The sequence below is a fragment of the Rana temporaria genome, chromosome 8 (genome assembly GCF_905171775.1).
Source record: "Rana temporaria chromosome 8, aRanTem1.1, whole genome shotgun sequence".
NCBI lineage: Eukaryota > Metazoa > Chordata > Amphibia > Anura > Ranidae > Rana > Rana temporaria.
This window is the reverse complement of record NC_053496.1, coordinates 66,910,100-66,935,543: the sequence shown is the minus strand read 5'-3', so window position 1 is coordinate 66,935,543 and position 25,444 is coordinate 66,910,100. Positions and strand designations below refer to the sequence as shown.

At 46.3% G+C, this 25,444-nt stretch overlaps 1 protein-coding gene across 3 annotated transcripts in view; it reads right to left on the bottom strand.

Annotated features, from left to right (window-relative positions):
• NSMCE4A (NSE4 homolog A, SMC5-SMC6 complex component) overlaps window positions 1-24,604 on the bottom strand; it is a 42,050-nt gene extending 17,446 nt beyond the window's left edge. For 2 of the 3 annotated variants that reach the window (XM_040361951.1, XM_040361952.1), the window contains exons 1-7: window positions 24,343-24,604; window positions 16,661-16,741; window positions 8,773-8,903; window positions 6,862-7,013; window positions 6,679-6,778; window positions 4,839-4,929; window positions 2,207-2,301 (exon numbers count right to left, since the gene is read on the bottom strand). In XM_040361951.1, coding sequence (XP_040217885.1) covers window positions 2,207-2,301; window positions 4,839-4,929; window positions 6,679-6,778; window positions 6,862-7,013; window positions 8,773-8,903; window positions 16,661-16,741; window positions 24,343-24,478 — 786 coding nt within the window. In that variant the 5' untranslated portion in view covers window positions 24,479-24,604. The remainder of the gene's footprint in view (window positions 1-2,206; window positions 2,302-4,838; window positions 4,930-6,678; window positions 6,779-6,861; window positions 7,014-8,772; window positions 8,904-16,660; window positions 16,742-24,342) is intronic. The other variant, XM_040361950.1, reaches the window with a different exon arrangement.
• Window positions 24,605-25,444: the final 840 nt, after the last annotated feature.

Here is a 25,444-nt window from a genome sequence, read left to right as displayed (position 1 = left end):
GCCCTGCCCCTTTTCTTTTTTTTTAAATTCTTTATTTTAAATCTTTTTGTTTCTCAGTAGCTCTTTCAAAAATAAGTACAGCTTATCTATCATAATACATGATTTTACACTTTGATACACAATTTTACTGAGCTGATCTTACAAGCACCAATATCTGCTCAATGTGATACCCCCTCTCCTCTGTCAGTACTTCCAATCCGTGCCACCAGTCAGTGCCAGTGTCGCTTGTCAGTGCCACCAGTCAGTTTCAGTGCCAACAATCAGTGCCACCTGTCAGTACCAGTGAGCGCTTGTCAGTGCCTGTGCCGCTTGCCAATGCCAATCAGTGCCGCCAGTCAGTGCTTCCAATCAGTGCCACATGTCAGTACCAATCAATGCCGCCTTTTAGTGCTAACCAATGCCACCTAATCAGCGATTCCAGTGCCCAGTGTCACTAAATGCTGCCAATCAGTGCTACCTATCAGTGCAAATCAGTGCTGCATATTAGTGCCACCTATCAGTGGCTATCAGTGCTGTCAATCAGTGGTGCCTATCAGTGCCAATCATTGCAAGAGTGCAGGGATGGGGAGATGAACTCAGCAGACAGGCACATTGCCCATGGGGTGCCAGCCTGGTGGGGCACAACTGAAATCTGTTGATGTTTATTAATGCCACATGCCGATCTTTAGTACAATAGGTAATCACCACACTACTATTTACAATAATCTACTGGAGGTAAAATAAAAAAAAGTGTCAGTAAAAGGCCTGCCATTAAGCACTGTTATATGTTCCCACACCACAAAAAAAAAAGTGCATCGTTAACCTACTAAACCTAACAATAATGGTGGAACCCTCCAACATTGTATGGTATATGAAAATCTTAATAAACTTCAATATTACCACAATACCGTTCTCTGTGATATGCAACACATAATACAAATCGCACTGAAAATAAGACATACTGTATAGGGCCCCTTTCACACGGGCGGACAGTTAAAGTGGAGTTCCACCCATAAATATAACATTACATCAGTAGTTTTAAAAAAATGTCATTAGTCCTTTAAGAACATTTTTTTTTTTTAGATGCCTTCAAAGTGTTGTTGCTACACAAACCTATACCAGAGTTTAGGAGCAGCTGCGTTTAGAGCCAGTAAATGCTCTTTTCCTGAACACAGAAGAATCAATCTCAGGAGAGGAGAGTTTGAGCAGAAAATGGAAGTGGCAAAAACACGTGTAAACATGTCCAAACGTGAATTAACTTAGTGTCTTCATTTTAATGGCCAGAATAAATTATTATCCTAGCTAATGAAAATTAACGGCCAAGCGCTGGATGCTGTTAAACGTGAGTAAAAACTAGGCACACACGTTTATCGTTTTTCTGCTGCCAGGAGAAAGGCGTCTATGTCCAGTCCAGTGTGCATGAACCCTTAGCAGAGCTGCACGATTCTGGCTAAAATGAGAATCACTATTTTTTTGTGGTGAATAAAGATCACGATTCTCGCGGCGTAACATCTTTCACAATAGGTTTATTTTTTTTTATTACCCGTATATACTCAAGTATAAGCTGACCCGAATATAAGCCGAGGCACCTAAATACAAAAATGGGAAAACGTATTGATTTGAGTATAAGCCTAGGGTGTCCGTCTGCATCACTGTGTCCATGTGCATGCCTCACTGTGCCCATGCCTCACTGTGCCCATGACTAGACTGATGTTTAACATGGGAGTCTAAGGAAGGGGTGCCCGGCTTTGAAAAATCGGTGCTCTCCAGCCGCAAGTCCCCCAGACAACAAACTTTGCACACTTGTAAAGGAAGAGTGAGGCTACATGTGTGCCAAGACCACTGTGCAAATACAGTGCGACATAAAATATTGCAACAACCGCAATTTTATTCTGCTAAAAACACAATGACAGCGACAGGAATCTGCCGATTGCTGCAGCAGTTTCAGTCACCTGCGAACGGCTAGCCGAAGCCACCGAGCCTTGTACACTTCCATGCGATTGCTGCTGAAAGCACACAAACGTCACAGGTAATCACTGGCTGGGCAGACAGCTGCAGATAGCTGTGGCCCTGGCCGACTTGTCATTGAAGTGTCGAGAGCTCAGCAGAAATCAGATTCGCACTACTGTCCCTTGCACCGATGCTAGTGGCCTGAGCGAATATAGTCCAATACATCAACAGAAAAGAGAAGCAACAATTATTATATACAGCTGTATGAAAGACTTACCCTAATGATAAAAGAAACATGGAAGATGTTCTCAACTGTACGAGAAAAAGAACGTGGATTGATAACAAAATCAAAGAAAGATATGGGAGTGTCAGCTATCGAAAGAAAGAAAATTGAAATTAGATAAGTGGAATTAGCATATTTTAATGTTTTTTGCACAGATTAACTTTATAAACTACACATCTATTAAATAGTCACTTCTAATCAACTGAGAATCTGCTTACAAAAACCAAACATGAAAAAAAAATAAGCAAACCGATATCTTTTAGGTGGAGGGAAGTAAACATAAAAAAATAAAATAATAATATGGTTGCATAAGTGTGCACACCCTTAAACTAATACTTTGCTAAAGCACCTTTTGATTTTATTACAGCACTGTTTTTGGGTATGAGTCTATCAGCATGGCACATCTTGACTTGGTAATATTTGCCCACTCTTCTTTGCAAAAGCATTCCAAATCTGTCAGATAGCGAGGGCATCTCCTGTGCACAACCCTCTTCAGATCACCCCACAGATTTTCAATGGGATTCAGGTCTGGGCTCTGGCTGGGTCATTACAAAACTTTAATCTTCTTCTGGTGAAGACATTTCTTTGTTGATTCACATGTATGCTTTGGGTCGTTGTCATGCTGAACGATGAAGTTCCTCTTCATGTTCAGCTTTCTAGCAGAAGCCTGAAGGTTTTGTGCAAATATTGACTGGTATTTGGAACTGGTCAGAATTCCCTTTACCTTGACTAAAGCCCCTGTTCCAGCTGAAGAAAAAACAGCCACAAAGCATGATGCTGCCACCACCATGCTTCACCGTGGGTATGGTGTTTTTTTGGTTATGTGATGCGCAGTGTAATGTTAATTTTGGCAGCAAATTTCAATTTAGTTTTAGTCTTGGGACTAAAATGTTGTTTTAGTTCCATTTTAGTCTTCTGCAATTGTTTTAGTCATATTTAGTTGACTAAATCTGCAGTACATTTTAGTCGCCTAAAATCTAATAAGTGTAATTAAATTGTAATGCATTAGTTACCATTTCTCTACATTACAATTTCCAAACTCATATACTGCAGGAGTGAAAAATCTAATATTATTTATGGTTTTCAGGTATGAACATGCACTACAGACCAGTGTTCATTTTGAAGTCAGATTGCAATTTAGTTTTAGTCTTAGTGTTTTAACTAAAATGCCATTTTAGTTTTATTCCCATTATAGTCTTGACTAAAAGGCCATTTTAGTTGTATTTTAGTCGACAAAAGTAGTATTCATTTAGTCGACAAAATTAACACTGGTGCCGTGTTGTTTTTGTGCCAAACATATCTTTTGGAATTTAGGCCAAAAAGTTCAACCTTGGTTTCATCAGACCATAACATATTTTCCCACATGCTTTTGGTAGACTTCAGATGTGTTTTTGCTAAATTTAGCCAGGCTTGGATGTTTTCTTCTCGTCTTTTCATTAATTTTGGAGGGACGGCCAGTTCTTTTTACTGTTGCGTCATATTTTCTCCACTTGATAATGACCGTCTTCACTGTATTCCATGGTATATCTAATGAATGGAAATTCTTTTGTACCCTTCTCCTGATGAGATGAGATCCCTCTGATGCTTTGGAAGCTCTCTGTGGACCATGGATTTTGCTGTACAATGCGACTAAAAAAAATGTCAGGAAAGACCTACTAGAACAGCTGAACTTTATTTGGGGTTAATCAGAGGCACTTTAAACGAGGACAGGTGTGCACTGACTCCTATATAACATGAGTTTGAATGCGATTGCTTAATTCTGAACACAGCTACATCCCCAGTTATAAGAGGGTGTGCACACTTATGCAACCACATTATTTTAGTTTCACATTTTTACTTCCCCTCTAAAAGATTTCAGTTGAATGTCAATCGAGTTGTACAGTTTATAGGTCACAATAAAAAGGTGGAAAAAGTTCTAAAATTATTTATCTTTGTCTCATTACATCACAAAAACCTGACATTTTAACAGGGGTGTGTAGACTTTTTATATCCTCTGTACTTGTACCGAAGAAAGGAACCACATCATCCTAAATGAATGGTGACATAATAAATAACAGGATGCCCTGAACTAGGATAACAACTTTCTAAATCATTATTATGTTTAGTATCAAATTAAATACTAAAATGAATCCCCAAAAATTGAACATTTCTGGAGTGAAAGCTTTTGACGTGCAAAATGTTATATGAGAAATATTTGCTCTGTCATCTGCTATTGCCGACCTCTTCTTCTGAAAACGAGTGTTACCTGGCAGTAAATTGCCCCCTGCAGTTTGCAAACTTGCATAGATAGATGGTAAACATCATCCAAAAGAGAGGTCAGCCGTAGCAGCATACATATTTCACACGCCAGTATTGTTTTAGGGCTGGTCCACACCACAAAAATGCATGCAGGTTTTTAAACAGGTTTTTGGCGCGTTTCCAGGTGCTTTTTTCCCCACTGTACTGGAGTCCGATGCGCTTTTCATGCGTTCCAGTGTGTTTTACTGCGTTCCAGTACAGTCCAGTGCAGGAAAAAATGCAGCATGTTTTTTGATGCAGAAAAAATATGCACTGGACTGCATGTGGTATAAACTGGCCCTTAATGGGAAAAAAGGTAAGCAAATTAAAACAAACAGTTGAGACTCACGGTCGTCTCTAAAATAGCTCTGTAGATAGCCCAGAATACGCTCTACTTCTTTTTCAGTTGCTTCCTGGTGAGACTCGTCCATTTTTTTCAGCTAGGAAAAAAAAATATGCAAATGATATATGCAGCACCTTGCTCATACAGAACAAAAAAAACTGCATAAAAGAAGAAGTAGACATCGGTGCATGTCTTTTGGAAATATCTCCTAAACCATGTAGGTTTAGGAGAGATTTCTTGTACCTGAAGGTAAGCCTTAGGCTGCTTTCACACTGAGGCGTGCAGCCGCGGTGACGGTATAGCCGCACTATTTGTAGCGCGGCTATACCATCGTATTTACCGCGATATTCGGGCGCTAGCGGTGAGGTTTTAACCCCCGCTAGCGGCCGAAAAAGGCGTTGCGGGCGGTATTACCACGCTTTCCCATTGATTTCAATGGGAAGGCGCGGTATAGGAGCGGTGAACACACCGCTCCTATACCGCGGTAAAGATGCGGCTAGCAGGACTTTTGGTGCGCTCCTGCTAGCGCACCGCTTCAATGTGAAAGCCTTCGGGCTTTCACATTGAACACTACAGGGCATGATTTTTCATGCGGTATAGCAGCGCTATTTTTAGCGCTGTACCGCATGAAAAACGCCCCAGTGTGCAAGGGGCCTTGAAGGGGTTGTAAAGGAAGCTATTTAGGAAAAAAAAAAAAATTGTCCCTTTACCTTAGTGCATTCCTCCTTTACTTACCTCATCCTTCCATTTTGCTTTTAAAGGTCCTTTTTTCTTCTGAGAAATCCTCACTTCCTGTTCTTCTGTCTGCAACTCCACACAGTAATGCAATTCTTTCTCCCTGGTGTGGAGTGTCATGCTCGCCCCCTCCCTTGGACTACAGGAGAGTCCATCCCTCCGGGTGGTCATACAACGTCCTTTCTTCCCGGCCGTCTAGGGGGGGTGCGCCGCCGGCATCAATCGTGACCCGATGCACGTGCCCGGCGCCCGCCGGACACCTGCGATTGCCCGCGATCATGGCAGGAGTGTGGATATGTGTGTGTGAACACACAGATCCACCTCCTGTCAGAGGTGGAGGAGACCAATTTGTGTTCCCAGTACAGAGGAACACACATTGGTCTGCTCCCCTTGTGAGTCCCCTCCCCCTACAGTTAGAATCACTCACTTGGGAACATATTAACCCCTTCAGCCCCCCCTAGTGTTAACCCCTTCCCTGCCAGTCACATTTATACAGTAAGCAGTGCAGTTTTATAGCACTAATCGCTGTATAAATGTGAATGGTCCCAAAAACGTATCACAAGTGTCCGATATGTCCACCGCAATGTCACAGTGACAAAAAAAAAAAAAATTGCAGATCGCCGCCATTACTAGTAAAAAAAATAAAAATAAAAATGCCATAAAAACTATCCCCTATTTTGTAGACGCTATAACTTTTGCGCAAACCAAACATACGCTTATTGCAATTTTTTTTTACCATAAATATGTAGAAGAACACGTCTTGGTCTAAACTGAGGAAAAAATAAAATAGTGATATTTTTTATATCAAAAAGTAAAAAATATTGTGTTTTTTTCCAAATTGTCGCTCTTCTTTTGTTTACAGCGCAAAAAATAAAAAACCACAGAGATGATCAAATACCACCAAAGTTGTGGGGGGGGACGACAAAGATTTCATTTGGGTACAGTGTTGCATGACCACGCAATTGTGATTCAAAGTAACAGCGCTAAAAACTAAAAATTGGTCTGGGCAGGAAGGGGGTGAAAATGCCCGGTATGGAAGTTGTTAAACAGGAGTATCATGTGCAAGAGGCCTTACAGAGCCCCAAGTTTATTTCTAAAATGCCTCTCATACCTGTGATGGCATCACTCTCTTCTCTTCAACTCTTTCAGCCCTCCGTTGGCGTTCAATTCTTTGCCGAACTACAGCAGGTTCCGTCTTAAAGGATCCAAGCCTAGCCAAGTAAAAAAAGTAGAAATGAGATTTACTCGGCTCTGTTGTGAACTGTGCACTGCAATGGCTCAGTCTGTCACTCACATGAAATGAAAGGTGGGAGTTCTTTTGAAATATTTTGCAGCTCCAGTTCCAAGTTTATACCAAGCATCTGGGGGAAGATATCCTTTGGCAAATGTTTCATCTTCACTGTCACTGTCCGGGTTTTCCAACCGATTAATGCCCATGAAGGTGAGCTGCAATAAGGAATAAAAGGATTTTTGTACCAACAGCAAAATTTACTTAAAAAAACACAGCTTGATGATAATTAACCACTTAAGGACCGGCTCACGTATATATACGTCATCACTATAAAGTTGCTGCCACAACCGATATTCATATTTTCCGTGGCCGGTCCTGTAAACGATAATGGTGGTCTCCGCGGCGGATTCACCGCGAGTTCACAGTTTGACGGCGGGAGAGGGGCCCCCCCTCCCGCGCCCTCCGCCGCTTACCGGAGCCGTCTGTCCTTCACGGTGCTTGCCATGGATACGAGTGAGGGAAAGAAGGCCCCCACCCGTCTCCATAGCATAGCAGGGCGGAAGCGACGTCAAAGCGTCACTTCCGCCCATGCGTCTTAAAAGGCACATTTTTTTGTTGTCATTTTTTCAAATGACAATTTTTTTATCATTGCATTTTAGTCTAAATATGAGATCTGAGGTCTTTTTGACCCCAGATCTCATATTTAAGAGGACCTGTCATGCTTTTTTTTCTATTACAAGGGATGTTTACATTCCTTGTAATAGGAATAAAAGTGACCCATTTAATTTTTTATTTTTTTTAAACAGTGCAAAAATAAATATAATCAATAAAAATAATAAAAGAAAACAAATAAAATTATTTTTAAAGCGCCCCGTCCCGACGAGCTGGCCCGCAGAAGCATACGTGAGTAGCGGCCGCATATAAAAACGGTGTTCAAACGGCACAAGAGAGGTATCACCACAATCGTTCGAGCGAGAGCAATAATTCGAGCCCTAGACCTTCTCTCTAACTCAAAAGATGCAACCTATGGAATTTTTTAAACGTCGCCTATGGAGAGTTTTAAGGGTAAACGTTTGACGCCATTCCACGAGCGGGCGCAATTTTGAAGTGCGACATGTTGGGTATCATTTTACTTGGTGTAACATTATCTTTCACAATATAAAAAAAAATAAGCTAACTTTACTGTTGTCTTATTTTTAATTAAAAAAATTGAATTTTTCATAAAAAAAGTGCACTTGTAAGACTGCTGCGCAAATACGGTGTGACAAAAAGTATTGCAATGCCCGCTACAACAATACAGCCAGGAGGATAAAACCACTTTATTTGTTGAATGTTATGCGTTACAGTGGCGTTTCCTCCCTGCCAGCTGATTGGACAACGAGGGAGCAGCAACACACTGATAAATCACCAGCTCTACCCTCTCCTTCTAGCTGTATGTTCCCAGCCAGCACGGCTCCTAATGCTTACTGGCTCCAGCTTCCAGCCTGGGTGTCACTCCAGGCAAACTCAAGCACTTATATGTCTAAATATAAAAAAATTATTAAAGCCCAACTCCAAAAGAAGATCCCTTGCAGTGGGGTTGTGCCTGCAAGGGTTAAAGTGCTAATTTTAGTCTACTAAAAAAAGAAGATTTACCTCAGCTCTTCCTCCCCACTCTCCAGAAGTCTAGGGTCTTGGCATCAAGGGGCCACAGCAGGGTCCGTAGCTGTGCACTGGACATGTTGATGCCAAGGACAGTCCACTGCTGGACCATTAGGGGGGGGGGCACCATGTGCTAGAGGAGTGGAGGATCAGGTAAGTAAAACTATTTCTTCTCTCCCTTATACCAAATGTACTATTAACCCTTGCAGGGCGAACACAGCCACACCTCAAGGGACCGTTTTAAATTTTAAGTTGGGCTTTAACCAAACTAATCAATTGCATTATATCTGCCTGGATTTCAGTTTAATACCTGCTCTGATTTGCACAACTTACCAAATCCTCTGCAAATGAACTTGGGTCAAACACTGTCAGGTCTGTGCGGAGTTGACTGGCTTTCTCTTTCCCCAGGTTTGATGCCAAAACTAATAACTGAGCGTCAAGTGCAGCTTCTCTGGCTTTAGACACTGAAATTTCAAATACAGGATATATTCATTAAAGCGGTGGGAAACTCAGCTAACCTGTAGGTACAGCAAGGATCTTTTAAAGGCTCAGTAAAAGGGAAAAAAAAAAGTTTTTAAAATAACAAACATGTTATACTTACCTCCACTGTGCAGTTCGTTTTGCACACAGTGGCCCCCGATCCACGTCTTCTGGGGTCCCTCGGCGACTGTCTCCGCTCCTCCCCGCAACAACTCCACACAGATATGCGAGCGAGCTTGCATAGTGTGGAGCTGTTGCGGGTGCTCTTCCGTGATACAGCAGCGTCCATAGCCGCCGCTGTATCACTCGGCCTCGCCCCCCCTCGTCATTGGATGCGATTGACAGCGGCGCCAGCTGGAGTATGTTGTCCATTAACCACTTAACAACCGAGGACGTTGTACTTTGTGTGGTGATATCTGAACGATGCCTGCAGCTACAGGCATCATTCAGATATCACCGTCTTTAGCCGGCGATTCTCTGCACGATAAGAACAATCAAAGCGGCAGTTCCACCGCTTGATCGTTCTTATAGGCAGCGGGAGGGAACGTCGTCCCCCTCCCGCCGCCATCCAGTGCTTCTCCGGGCTCTCCCGTGCCATCGGGGGCCCGGAGAACGAATCGGCCGGCGCAGGCAGGAAGCATAGAGATGTCTGCCAGATGGCCACCAGTCATTTCTATGACAGTCGGAGGCCCAGGCGCGACGTCTTATTGACCCCACATCTCTCCATAAAGAGAACCTGTCACAGTGATTCTTATTACAAGGGATATTTACATTCCTTGTAATAGGAATAAAGGGATTTTTAATACAGCTTACCTGTAAAATCCTTTTCTTGGAGTACATCAAGGGACACAGAGCGGCATATTCATTACTATGTGGGTTATATGGAGTACCTTCAGGTGATGGACACTGGCAATCTCAAACAGGAAGTGCCCCTCCCTATATAACCCCCTCCCATAGGAGGAGTACCTCAGTTTTGTAGCAAGCAGTATGCCTCCCAAAATGTTCCCCAAAAGAGGGGTGGGAGCTCTGTGTCCCGTGATGTACTCCAAGAAAAGGATTTTACAGGTAAGCTGTATTAAAAATCCCTTTTTCTTTATCGTACATCACGGGACACAGAGCGGCATATTCATTACTATGTGGGATGTCCCAAAGCAATGCTTTTAATGAGGGGAGGGAGACATCTTCCCAAGACAAAGGATTTAATTTAGAGGTATACTCAAATAATAATAATAAATCCAACTTAGTCGAGAAAAATTTAACTTAAATTTAAATTTTAACTCAAGGGTGCCCCCGATTCTGAGGGTCTTAAATTGCAGCCTGCAGCACTGCCTGCCCAAAGGCTGTATCAGTATTCCTTCTTACGTCCACCTGGTAAAATTTAGTAAACGTGTGGACTGAAGACCAGGTTGTCGCTTTGCATACTTGAGCCATAGAGATCTGATGGTGTGCTGCCCAGGAGGCGCCCATGGCCCTGGTAGAATGAGCCTTTACTGACAAAGGAGGAGGCAACCTCTTCAAGCCGTAGGCCTGAGTAATTAACTGTTTAATCCATCTCGAGATGGTGGATTTTGCAGCTGCCTGCCCTTTCTTGGGCCCATCCGGTAGAATGAACAACACATCTGTTTTCCGAATCTTCTCTGTAGCTTTAAGATAGGCCTTCATGGCCCTGACAATATCCAAGGTATGCAGCAACCCTTCCTTTCTGGAAGTAGGCTTCGGAAAGAAGGATGGTAGTACCAAATCCTGGTTCAGGTGAAAACTGGATATAACCTTTGGTAGAAAGGAAGGATGAGGACGGAGAACCACCCTGTCCTTATGCAGAATAAGATATGGCTCCTTACAAGATAAGGCTGCCAATTCTGACACTCTTCTGGCGGAAACTATTGCAACCAGAAATACCAACTTCCTTGTCAGTAAAACCAAAGGAATCTCAGCCAACGGCTCAAAAGGTTGTTTCTGCAGAGTTGACAGAACAAGATTTAAATCCCACGGACAAAGTGGTGATTTAACCGGAGGATTAATACGTAAGACCCCCTGTATGAAGGTCTTAACCAGCGAGTGGGTGGCCAACGGCCTCTGAAACCACACTGACAAAGCTGAAATCTGTCCTTTGATTGTGCTTAATGCCAGGCCTTTATCCACTCCTAGCTGGAGAAAACTTAACACTCGATCAATGGTATACTTGCGGGAAAGCCATTTCTTGGACTCACACCAGCCTACGTAGGCCTTCCAGACCCTGTAATAAATCACCCTGGAGACCGGCTTTCTAGCCCTGATCAGGGTAGAGATTACCTGCCTAGACAGCCCTCTACCCCTGAGAATCAGGGATTCAGCCGCCAGGCCGTCAAATTTAGACGCCGTAATGCAGGGTGGAGGATCGGGCCTTGCGAGAGTAGGTCTGGCCATAGAGGAAGCGTCCAAGGGTCTCCCCCTGCCATCTTTAGGATTAGTGAGTACCATGCCCTCCTGGGCCATGCTGGAGCTACCAGGATGACTGGTTTGTGCTCCACCCTGATCCTGCGTAACAGGCGGGGTAGCAACTGTAGCGGGGGAAAGGCATATAGGAGTTTGAACTGATGCCAAGGGCAAACCAACGCATCGGCTCCGCAGGCCATAGGGTCCCGAGTCCGGGACATGAACCTGTCTAGCTTCTTGTTGAATCTCGATGCCATGACATCCACGTCCGGCATCCCCCACCTCTGGCAGATTACCTGAAAAATTTGCGGATGCAGAGACCATTCCCCTGGCGACAGAGTCTGACGACTCAAGAAGTCCGCCTGCAGGTTGTCCACCCCGGGAATGAATATTGCCGATATGCAGGGCACATGAGCTTCTGCCCACAGGAAAATCAAGCTCACCTCTCTCTGAGCTGCCTGACTCTTGGTCCCCCCTTGGTGGTTTATATATGCCACAGCTGTGGCATTGTCCGATTGTATCCTCACCGGGAACCCCTGCAATTTGGCTGTCCAAGCCTCGAGGGCTAGCCGAGCAGCTCTGAGCTCCAAGATATTGATGGGCAACTGCCTCTCCGCCTGTGCCCAAGTACCTTGGCGAGTGCAACCATCCAAGATCGCTCCCCAGCCCCTCAGGCTGGCATCTGTGGTCACTATCTTCCAGGCCACGGGGCTGAAAGATTTTCCCTTCAGTAGATTCTGAGGATTTAACCACCAGCACAGACTTTGCCGAACTCTTGATGAGAGTGGCAAAGGAAATTCCAAGGCCTGTGGCCTCTTGCTCCATGCTGACAGAATGGCTGCCTGTAGGATGCGAGTGTGGCTTTGAGCGTAAGGTACCGCCTCGAACGTGGCCACTAGCTTGCCTAGTAGTCGCATACATAGGCGAATAGTTGGTTCTCTTTTGCTTAGAACCAGATGTATCAAGTCTTTGATGGCCTCGACCTTTACCAGAGGCAGGAACACTCTTTGCTGCTCTGTGTCTAATGTCATGCCGAGGTATTCCAACCGTCTTGTGGGTTGGAATGCTGATTTTTCTCGGTTTAGGATCCAACCGAACCTTTCGTTCCAGGCAAGGAGACGAGTGATCTATGACTAGGAGGTCGTCCAGGTAGGCTAGGACCGTGCCCCCTTGGATCCTTAGACTGGCTAGGATCGGAGCTAGGATCTTCGTGAATACCCGGGGGGGCCGTAGCCAGCCCGAAAGGGAGCGCCACAAATTGGAAATGACGCTGGGCCACCGTGAAGCGGAGAAATCTTTGATGTGGCTGAAAAATTGGCACATGAAGGTAAGCATCCTTTATGTCTATGGACGCCAGAAAGTCGTCCTTCTGGAGTGCGGCGGCTGCAGACCGAACAGATTCCATCCGGAAAGAACGAACCCTTAGGTAAACGTTTAAACCCTTTAGGTCCAAAATTGGCCTGACATCGCCGTTGGGCTTTGGAACGGTAAACAGATTGGAGTAGAACCCTAGCCCTTGCTCTTGGGCTGGTACCTCTACTATCACGCCCTGGCAAAGCAGATGATCCAACGCCGGCAGTAAAGAGGCCTTTTTTGTTGGATCGTTCGGTACCCTTGACTCCTGATAATGAGGTGGAGGAAACTCTAGAAACTCCAATCTGTAGCCTGTGGCCACGGAAGACCGGACCCATCTGTCGGGGATATCGGCTTCCCAAACCTCCGCAAAAAGACGAAGCCTTCCCCCCACCTTTGTGGGTGGGGGTGCCCCTTCATAAGGCAGATTTAGGGGCTGGCTTTGCTGGCTTACGATACCACTGCTTCTTTCCCCCAGAGGCCTGTCCCTGCGACTTATTGCTAAAGTTTGATCTCGCAGGAGGCCGTCGATACTGCCTGGAATTGGAGGGCCCCGGAATAGGGGAGAGCTGCCTTTTGAACGCAGGTCCCCGAAATGTCTTTTTGACTGGTAAAAGGGTACTTTTGCCACTCGATATAGTCTGAATATATTTATCTAGATCCTCTCCGAAGAGTCGACCTCCATGGAAGGGAAAACCTGCCAGAAGTTTTTTGCATGGGGGCTCAGCCGCCCAGTTCTTTAACCATAAGAGCCTTCTCATGTGTACTAAAAATAGTGACAAACGAGACGCCTGCTGAATGGAGTCCTTTATAGCATCCACCGCAAAGCACAGGGCTCTAGGAATATCCGATAATTCTTCTGCCTGCTGGGCAGGAATGTCTTTAAGCATCTGTTTTGTCTGGTCTGTTAACGCCTGACAAACCCCAATAGCAGCCACTGCTGGCTGTATCAGTGCACCTGCCGTAGCAAAGGATGCCTTTAAAAGTGTCTCAAAACGCTTATCCACCAGTTCTTTAAACATCTGTATGTTTTCCACCGGGCAAGTTAAAGATTTATTTACACAAGAGATGGCGGCATCCACAGCTGGGAGAGCCCACTTCTTGGAAAATTTTTCTTCCATAGGGTAGATGATGGAAAATCTTTTAGGTGGTAAAAAGATTCTATCTGGTCGTATCCAATCCTGAAAGATCAGTTCCTCTAAAAGAGGATGGACCGGAAAAACAGCGTTGCTCAAATGCGCTTTCAATGAACCTAAGGATGATACCGCCGAAGCCTGAGGCTCTGGTAAGGGCAACTTAAATGCCAGGCGGACCATGTCTGTCAATGACTGAATCCACAAACTTTCTGCCTGGGAGGCCGAGACTGGCTCCTCATAAGTAGACTCCTCATTCCCTGAACCCTCATGGTCCTGGTCTGAATGATTTTCCTGAGCTTCTAATTCTCCAAGGGAGAGAACCTCAGCATCTGGGGGTACACCCCCAGGTGACGGAGACCTAGTCCGCTTCTTGCCCGACATGGAATTGACTATCATAGTTGCCAATCTCTTCTCTAGTCCCCCTAAGGAAAGGGCTAGCATTTCCTCTGTGACAAACACAGGGTTGGGTGGATCTGATCTAGCCTCAGCACCAGACGCCCCTAATGGCTCAACCAAGGCACCCACTACTGGAATAATTTGTGGGGAGAGTACAGGCATATCCCGACTCGAACCTTCAGAATCTGAGGGGGAACCCTTTTGTCCTCTGGCACCTCTTGCCATTTCCCCTGATCCTGATGCTTTGGAAGCCATGGTACAATACCGAGGTACCCCTACTTACAACAACCAACTGATGTAGGTAGGAGAAAAAACTATGCGGTTTTAAGGGGACAGTAGTGAACAACTAATGCCCAAAAAACCCAATGGGGAGACCAGTATGTGTTCCCCCTTTTTCTTGTCTTTTTTTTTTTCCAATTATGCATATATTTTTTTTTTTTTTTTTTTGGGATTTTTGGATCCTGAGTCCCTTTTCCCCCTTTTCTATGGAATCACATTGTCTCCCCACAAGAGAAATTGCAAGAATCCACCTGCTGTAAGGAATTGTTTAGGCTAGATTGAAAAGCTAGTTCTGTTTGTCAGAACTGCAATACTCCCTTGCGCCACCGGGTGCCACTGTGCATCAGGCTTGCACTGCTGCCGCTCTGTGTCCTCCTCTCCTGAGCTCAGAAACAAACTGAGCTAATACAGCATAGAGGAAGGGCCGCCCCTTCCTCTTATGAGATCCAACGTCCCGCCCCCCCCTCTGAAAAACGGCGCGAATTTCGTTTTTTTTTTATATCGCTGTGCACGCGCCCGCGCGCGTGCCCGTGTCACGGGGGGGGGGGCCATGGTGGAGGCAGCATGCTGCAGGGACGCTGGAGAAATGGACAGGACACAGAGGAAACATCCGCACGGCACCCGGCCAGGTAAGAACTTCCAGGTAGGCCCAGACACCTCCCTAGTTCAGGGTAAAGAGTAGGCACACACTAATACCCCACCTAGCGCCCAGCCAGATAGAACCTGCAACACATAGACCAGGGAGATCACACATATGGGGAGTAACAACACAGACCATCCTGTCTTACACAGACATAGTGGCCCCAGACTGCCAATGTAGGAGCATACTCAGGCAAACTCCCCCAAAAGATCCCCCTGGAGAGCCTGCTGACGAACCAAGTCCCGCAGGCCCCCCCTTCTTACCTGCTCCATGCCGCAGGACCTTGCACAGCAAGTGGTCCAATCTTCCCCCATCTCCGTGGGTGGCGTCTAGACCTTCAGGCCCTGGGGTCCTTTGAAGGAACCCACTGTCCTGGACCCATATAGCATCCTGGCAAACAGGGACTTTAGGCACCCCAAAAGGTTCTAAGTCCTGGGCCCAGGATCCAGCTCTCTGAAAGAGAAGCATTATGGGCAAAACCCCCTAGTTAGGGGCCCGGGTACTGTCCACTTTGGCTCTGAGGCACCTTGGACAGATCCGGTTAGCCTGCCTTGATCCCAAGGATGTGGAGGCAAAGCTATTCCATGACCAACACCTAAGACACTGGCGAAAAAACTGAGGTACTCCTCCTATGGGAGGGGGTTATATAGGGAGGGGCACTTCCTGTTTGAGATTGCCAGTGTCCATCACCTGAAGGTACTCCATATAACCCACATAGTAATGAATATGCCGCTCTGTGTCCCGTGATGTACGAGAAAGAAAAAAGTGATAAAAAAAAGTGTAAAAAAAAAAAAAAAAAAATTAGAGTAAAACATAAATTACACATTTTTTTTTTAAATGTCCCTGTCCTGGTAGCTTGCGCTCAGAAGCAAACACGCTTGCAAGTCCCACCCACATATGTAAACGCCATTCAAACCCCACATGTGAGGTATCGTCGCGGCACTTTACAGGCTATAAAGCCTGTAAAGTGCCTGAAAGAAGCCTCATCTACAATCCCAATGTGAAAGCCTGAGTGCTTTCAGAGCCCTTTCACACTGCCAGCGCCCGAAAAACGCTGGTAAAGCGCCGCTAAGACCCCTTTCACACTGGAGCGTTTTTCAGGCGCTCCTCAAATGCTGCAAATAAGCTGCTTGCAAGACTTTTTGACGCCCTGCCAGCGCAGCGTCTCAGTGTGAAAGCACTCTGGCTTTCACATTGGGATTGCAGATGCAGCTTCTTTCAGGCGCTTTACAGGCGTTTTTTTTAACGCTAACGTGCCTGAAAAACGCCCCAGTGTGAAAGGGGTCTAAGTGAGTTACCTCCTGTGCTCACAATGCAGCAGGGCAGCCGCCTGTCACAGGACTCGGACGTTAGAGGAGATGACTGTAGAGGCAGTGTCTATTACAATGGTTTCCAGCTTCCATAGGGATCCCACAGGTATTGTACATACATAATTACATTGGTCCACACTGAATGTAAAATATGCCATAACTAAACTTCAGCTTTAATATATTAAATAAAGAGTTACAAACTGGCCACTTGCCTCCTTCAAAGAGTTTATTGGCTTGTTCCAGGGTCTCGGTCAGCCTGTTACTACGGGAGCTGAGCATGTCTTCCCTGTTCTCTGCAAAAAAAAAAATATTATTATTATACAGGATTTATATAGCGCCAACAGTTTACGCAGCACTTTACAATATAAAAGGGAGATAATACAGTTACAATACAATTAAATACAAGAGGGCCCTGCTCAGAAGAGCTTACAATCCAATGTGGTACAAAAAGGTTGTAACTGTGGGGAATGAGCTGATGGAAGCGCTAGGAGATTAGTTGGAGGTGTCATAAGTTTCCCTGAAAAGATGAGTTTTCAGAAATCGACTGAAGGCACCAAGAGTTGGAGATAGCTGGACCGATTGAGGTAGAGAGTTCCAGAGGATGGGAGAGGCTCTAGAGGAATCCTGGAGACGAGCATGGGAGGAGGAAACAATGGAGCTTAAAAACAGGAGTTCTTGAGAGGACGATTTGGGTGATATTTAGAGACTAAGATTGGTGATGTACCTCAGGGCAGAGTTGTGAATGGCTTTGCGTGGTGGTGTTAGTATTCTGAATTTAATTTGCTGGGCGTTGGAAGCCAGTGTAGGGATTGGCAGAAAGGGGTGGCAAACACTGAGCGGTTGGCAAGGTGCAGCAGCAGTCACTAAAGACTGAAGAGGGGGTAGCCTATGGAGAGGTAGGCCTATGAGGAGGGAGTTGCAATAATCAAGATGAGAGATACCAAGGGAGTGAATGAGTAGCTTGGTGGTTTCATTTGATAAAAGGGGACGTATTTTGGAGATGTTACGAAGGCGAAGTCTACAAGCTTTTGACAACGATTGGATTTCCGGCTGAAAGTCAGAGTCTAGGATTACACTTAGTACACTGGTGTAAGAGAAAGGGTTGATGGTTGCATTGATTTTGAAGGAAAAGTCATGTAGGGGGGCCACGGGCAGGAGGCAATGTTATCGGCTTGGTTTTAGAGAGATTTTGTTTAACCACTTCTACCCCGGAAGATTTTACCCCCTTGATGGCCGGGCAGTGGTTCAGTTATTCTGACTGGGCGTCATATGACATCCAGCAGGTCTGGTATGGATTTGGAGGCGAGCCCCACACAATTTCTTTTGTTTTAAACAGCGTGGGGCCTCCCCCAAAGTCCATACCAGACCCTTATCCAAGCATGCCGTCCGGCAGGTCAGGAAAGGGAGGGGACAAGCCATACAAGGCTGCATGCCCTCAACATAGGGGTTGCTTTGGGGCAGTGGGGGCTCTGCACCCCCCCCCACGTTGATGGGGACAAGGGCCTCTTCCCAACAATCCTTGCCCAGTGGTTGTTGAGGTCTGTGGGCAGGCTTTAACAGGGGGACCCCCAGATTCAGGCTGCCCCCCTATGTCAATGGGTACCCGAACCCATTCGCCAAAAAGCAGCAAAGTAAAAAAAATAAAAAATAACACAGGAGCCAGTTTTTGACAATTCCTTTATTAGAGAAATGGCTCTGATGATGACTCATCGGTTGCTATGGACACGGCAGCTGGCTCCCCCCCCCCTTCACCCTTCTTTGCAACCAGCTATCTACAGTGGTAAAGTAAGAAAATGCAAAACACATCCAAAATGCACCACTTGCGTTTCTGGTGCAGCTCCATTGAAGTCTATTTGCCGCAAATCACGGGAAAAAAAGTCCCAGACCCTTTCCAAAAACGCACCAGCAGCAAAATGCATAGACATGAACTAGTACCATAGGAAACCATGTTAAATAGAAAAAGAAGATGGCGGCAATGATATTAGGAGGAAGAAGACGACATAGAGATGACAGCACGGGCAGAGCTATTTTTCTAATAAAGGAATTGTCAAACACTGGCTCTTTTTTCTTACTTTTCACAGCTTTTTTGGTGAATGGGTAGGGGTACAATGCCCTGCCCCAAAGCACCCATCCCCCCATGTTGAAGGCATGCAACCAGGTTCGCTTGTCCCCTCCCTTTCCTGACCTAGCGGGCGACATGCTCGGATAAGGGTCTGGTATGGATTTTGGGGGGGACGCCACGCCATTTTTCTTTGTTTGGCGGGGGGGGTCCCCTCCAAATCCATACCAGACCCGAAAGGAGGGGGGCCCCCATGCCGTTTTGTTCACAAATGTATTTATTTTTACATTTAAGCTTTCAGCGGAGAACCCCGCTGACAGCTGATGACTCATTGGTTCGGTTGCTAAGGATTCAGCTGACTACTGACACCATTGACTGCCTGCTCCTCCCCCCCCCCCCCAAAAAAATTCTGTGAACAAAAAAAATACCAAAAACCATATAGTAAAATAGTAATAAAAAATGAATACAAATTTAAACCCACCCTCCATACACTCCGCACCCCTCTCCTGCACATACTACCCACCCTCCATACACTCCGCACCCCTCTCCTGCACATACTACCCACCCTCCATACACTCCGCACCCCTCTCCTGCACATACTATCCACCCTCCATACACTCCGCATCCCTCTCCTGCACATACTACCCACCCTCCATACACTCCGCATCCCTCTCCTGCACATACTACCCACCCTCCATACACTCCGCATCCCTCTCCTGAACATACTACCCACCCTCCATACACTCCGCATCCCTCTCCTGCACATACTACCCATCCTCCATACACTCCGCATCCCTCTCCTGCACATACTACCCACCCTCCATACACTCCGCATCCCTCTCCTGCACATACTACCCACCCTCCATACACTCCGCATCCCTCTCCTGCACATACTACCCACCCTCCATACACTCCGCATCCCTCTCCTGCACATACTACCCACCCTCCATACACTCCGCATCCCTCTCCTGCACATACTACCCACCCTCCATACACTCCGCATCCCTCTCCTGAACATACTACCCACCCTCCATACACTCCGCATCCCTCTCCTGAACATACTACCCACCCTCCATACACTCCGCATCCCTCTCCTGCACATACTACCCATCCTCCATACACTCCGCATCCCTCTCCTGCACATACTACCCACCCTCCATACACTCCGCATCCCTCTCCTGCACATACTACCCATCCTCCATACACTCCGCATCCCTCTCCTGCACATACTACCCACCCTCCATACACTCCGCATCCCTCTCCTGCACATACTACCCACCCTCCATACACTCCGCATCCCTCTCCTGCACATACTACCCACCCTCCATACACTCCGCATCCCTCTCCTGCACATACTACCCACCCTCCATACACTCCGCATCCCTCTCCTGCACATACTACCCACCCTCCATACACTCCGCATCCCTCTCCTGCACATACTACCCACCCTCCATACACTCCGCATCCCTCTCCTGCACATACTACCCACCCTCCATACACTCCGCATCCCTCTCCTGCACATACTACCCACCCTCCATACACTCCGCATCCCTCTCCTGCACATACTACCCACCCTCCATACACTCCGCATCCCTCTCCTGCACATACTACCCACCCTCCATACACTCCGCATCCCTCTCCTGCACATACTACCCACCCTCCATACACTCCGCATCCCTCTCCTGCACATACTACCCACCCTCCATACACTCCGCATCCCTCTCCTGCACATACTACCCACCCTCCATACACTCCGCATCCCTCTCCTGCACATACTACCCACCCTCCATACACTCCGCATCCCTCTCCTGCACATACTACCCACCCTCCATACACTCCGCATCCCTCTCCTGCACATACTACCCACCCTCCATACACTCCGCATCCCTCTCCTGCACATACTACCCACCCTCCATACACTCCGCATCCCTCTCCTGCACATACTACCCACCCTCCATACACTCCGCATCCCTCTCCTGCACATACTACCCACCCTCCATACACTCCGCATCCCTCTCCTGCACATACTACCTACCCTCCGCACCCCTCTCCTGCACATACTACTCACCCTTCATACACTCCGCACCCCTCTCCTGCACATACTACTCACCCTTCATACACTCCACACCCCTCTCCTGCACATAATACCCACCCTCCATACACTCCACAATCTGATTTTGGGGTGGTGTTAACTTTCACAATTGACACCCACAGCAGATCTCATGAACACAGTGCCATTGCTATGTGGTAAATGCACAGGAATTGCTGCCTTTCCTGCATTGCATCAGTGTGAACCAGGCCAGATATTTAACCACTTCAGCCCCGGACCATATTGCTGGTCAAAGACCAGGCCACTTTTTGCGATTCGGCACTGCGTCGATTTAACTGACAATTGCGCGGTCGTGCGACGTGGCTCCCAAACAAAATTGGCATCCTTTTTTTTCCCCACAAATAGAGCTTTCTTTTGGTGGTATTTGATCACCTCTGCGGTTTTTAGTTTTTGCGCTATAAACAAAAATAGAGCGACAATTAAAAAAAAAAAATGAAAATTTTTTACTTTTTGCTGTAATAAATATCCACCAAAAATATATTAAAAAAATATATTTTTTTTCCTCAGTTTAGGCCGATACGTATTCTTCTACGTATTTCTCTAAAAAAAAACAAAAAAAAAAACGCATTAAGCGTTTATTGATTGGTTTGCGCAAAAGTTATAGCGTTTACAAAATAGGTGATAGTTTTATGGCATTTTTATAAATTTTTTTTTTTTACTAGTAATGGCGGCGATCAGCGATTTTTATCGGTACTGCGACATTATGGCGGACACATTTTTGGGACAATTGGCATTTTTATAGCGATCAGTGCTATAAAAATGCATTACTATAAAAATGCCACTGGCAGGGAAGGGGTTAACACTAGGGGGCGAGGAAGGGGTAAAGTATGTTCCCTGGGTGTGTTCTAACTGAAGGGGGGTGGGACTGACTTGGGGAAATGACTGATCGCTGTTCATACATTGTATGATAAGACGGTCAGGCATTTCTCCCCCTGACAGTACCGGGAGCTGTGTGTTTACACACACAGCTCCCGGTTCTCGCTCTGTAACGAGCGATCGCGGGTGCCCGGCGGTGATCGCGCCCGCCGGGCACGCACAACAGACAGCATAAAGTAGAAAAGCCTGTGCACTGGACAGTTGCTCTCTGTGTGGAAACAGTGGTCACAAGGCAGAGGTCCAACATACCATCTACTGACTCAGAGCTAAAGTTCACGCTCCCTGGTGAGTGGAGAGCTGTGTGTCAGACTTCTGCAGAGAGACCACGTCCTTCTCTACAACATGCTGGCAGGGGTAGGACTGGGTGATTTTGGCCAAAAAAATAATAATCGAGCTTTAAAAAAAAAAAAAAAGTTTTTTTTTTCCTGATGGACACCGCACCGGCAGGAGTTTTTAAGCGAGGCCGCGGCTTCGGCCTAGTCCGCCAAAATAAAAAAATCGATTCGGTCAAAATCTGAATCGATTTGCCCTTGCAACGTGATTCAGATTTTAAATAGATTTTTTCCCCATCCCTAGGCAGGGGACAGGTTTTTCTACTTGTGCTGTTGCTTTATCAACCACTTAAGCTCAGGAAGGTTTTACCACCTTTATGACCGGGCCATTTTTTTGCGATACGGCACTGCGTTACTTTAACTGACCATTGCGCGGTCATGTGAAGCTGTACCCAAATAAATTTATGTCATTTTTTTTCCCCCCACAAATAGAGCTCCTTCTTGGTGGTATTTGATCACCTCTGTGGTTTTTATTTGTTGCGCTATAAACAAAGAAAGACCGACATTTCTGCTATAAAACACACACTAATATATATATATATATATATATGAATTTCTTCATCAGTTTAGGCCAATATGAATTCTGCTACATATTATTGGTAATAGCGGGATTGCGGCGGATAAATCAGACACCTGACACTTTTTTTAAAAGGACCAGTGACACTACTACAGTGAGCAGTGCTAAAAATATGCCATAAATTTCAAAATGTGCACTGCGCTACTCAACAGGTTAGGAAAAGCTGCAAACACTACAATCAGACAAATTGAGTGGATAATGGGAATATTAAGTGCAGAGTTTAAAAAAAAAAAAAAAAAAAAAATGCACTGTCACTGTACTGACACTGATTGGGAAGGGGTTACCATCAAAGGGTTAAATGTGTTCCCTGGGAGTGCTTGCTAACTGTGGGGAAGGTAAAGATGTGTTCCTGCTTAGCAGAAACACAAGATCTCCATCTTCCCCTCTCACAGAACGGCGGTCTGCCTTGTTTACATAGGCAGACCACCGTTCTGCCCGTCTTCGAACGATCGTCAGGCCCTAATCGGCCGCGATGTCCCGCTGATTGGACACAGCAGGAGCCAATCAGAGCTGGTCACCAATGGCACGTGTCAGATCACGTATTAAGAATGTGATCTGGCACAGAGTGGCCACCCTGCTACAAAAGATGTATGGCGGGCGGTCCACAAGTGGTTAATACAAAACATTATGGCCCGGATTCTCAAAGGGCTTACGACGGCGCAACGCCATGTACGCCGTCGTTAGTCCTAATCTGGGCCATCGTATCTATGCGCCTGATTCTGAGAATCAGTTACGCATAGATTTCCATTAGATCCGACAGGCGTAAGGCTCTTACTCCGTCGATGCAATTTTTTTTTGCCCGCTAGGTGGCGCATCCGTCGTTTTCCCCGTCGAGTATGCAAATTAGCTAGATACGCGAATTCCCGAACGTACGCGCGGCCAACGCAGTAAAGTTACGATGTTTACGTTAGGCTTTTCCCGGCGTAAAGTTGCCCCTGGGTCTATGAGGCCCAACCAATGTTAAGTATGGCCGTCATTCCCGCGTCGAAATTTATAAATTTACGCTGTTTGCGTAAGTTGTCCGTGAATAGGGCTGGGCGCCATTTACGTTCACGTCGAAACCAATGACGTCCTTGCGACGTCATTTAGAGCAATGCACGCTGGGATATTTTAGGGACGGCGCATGCGCAGTTCGTTCGGCGTGGGGACGCGCTTCATTTAAATGAAACACGCCCCCTAATTTGAATTAGGCGGGCTTACGCCGGGTGATTTACGCTACGCCGCAACTTTACACGCAAGTGCTTTGTGAATAAAGCACTTGCATGAAAAACTTGCGGCGGCGTAACGTAAATGAGATACGTTACGCCCGCCCAAATTTACTCCATTCTACGAGAATCTGGGCCTAACTGTATAACTTTGCACAGCTTTTGTTTTGACTCACCTGGATTGTATTTAGCGGATTCCACACACTGCATTGTAAAACGCCTGTCACCACAAAACAATCGTTACCTGTGTGCCCCATTCACACTGCAATGCAGCACACATTTTTTTTATTGGATAGGTTTTAAAGCAAAAAAGTTAAATATTGTTATTTTTTTTTTTCAAAATTGTCGCTCTTTTTTTTTTTATAGCGCAAAAAAAAAAAAAAAAACCCCAGGTGATCAAATACCACCAAAATAAAGCTCTATTTGTGGGGAAAAAACATATAAATGTAAGTTATGTTCAGCATTGCAAGACCGCGCAATTGTCAATTAAAGTAACGCAGTGCCGTATCGCAAAAATGGCCAGGGGGGGGGGGGGGGTAAATCTTCCAGCGGTCAAGTGGTTAATGGCACCTGAAAAGTCTGTGGCCCTTTTCTAGGTATTTTGTGTCTTGTGTAACCCCCTGGTACTTTCCTGCGCCCAGGAAGCCCGGTGTGCACCAAACCCCCTCCATACATTGCACAGAGATGGCGATCAGCCCAATACTGATACACAGTGCTCGCCCCCGGGACACTCACGGTGCATGTTCTGCATGAGCTCCCGGTACTTGTGTCGGATCTCCCGTCGGTTCCCATTGTCCCGCTCTCCAGCTCCGTCTCCGTCCATGAACGTGTCCCCATGGTCCTCCCCACCGGTGGATCTCCGGCTGGACATACTGCAAGAACCCGATGACAGCCGCCCGAACTCCGATAACTCGGCTTTGGCGCCGCTACACTACGCAAGACACAACACACACTCTACGGAGGCCGACAGGGACCAGGACACGTGACTCCGCGGAGCTCTGCGTACCAAGCCTCGTTCTGATTCCGCCACACTCAACTCTATTAAAGTGGTAACGTTTTTGTTCATGTTTTACCTACAGGTCAGCCTTTAAAGCAAAGGTTTACTTACATTTTTTTTTCTAAAAGCCAGCAGCTACAAATATTTCAGCTGCTGACTTTTTTTTAAAATGGACACTTACCTGTCCAGGTCGCCCACAACGTCGGCAGCCGAGGGCAAGCAACCACTCGGCTCTCTGTTTCCCCCGCTGCCATCCTCGGTGAGGGAATTGGGAATTGAAGTGCTGAGGCTTCACTGCCCGGTTCCCTACTGCGCATGCTTGCTCCGTAAGGCCGGCGTAAGCCCGCCTAATTAAAATTTGGAACAGGGGGGCATGTTTTATGTAAATGTTCTGTGACCCGACGTGATTGACGTTTTTCACGAACGGCGCATGCGCCGTCCGTGGAAATCTCCCAGTGTGCATTGCTCCTAATACGCCGCAAGGACGTATTGGTTTTGACGTGAACGTAAATGACGTCCAGCCCCATTCACGGACGAGTTACGCAAACGACGTAGAATTTTAAAATTTTGTCGCGGGAACGATGGCCATACTTAACATTGGTACGCCGCACTTACGTCACCATATAACAGGGGTAACTATACGCCGGGAAAAGCCTAACGTAAACAGGGTAACTTTACTGCGTCGGCCGGGCGTACGTTCGTGAATTCGCGTATCTAGCTGATTTACATATTTTGATGCGTAAATCAGCGTACATGCCCCTAGCGGCCAGCGTAAATATGCAGTTACGATCCGACGGCGTAAGAGACTTACGCCTGTCGGATCTAATAGATATCTATGCG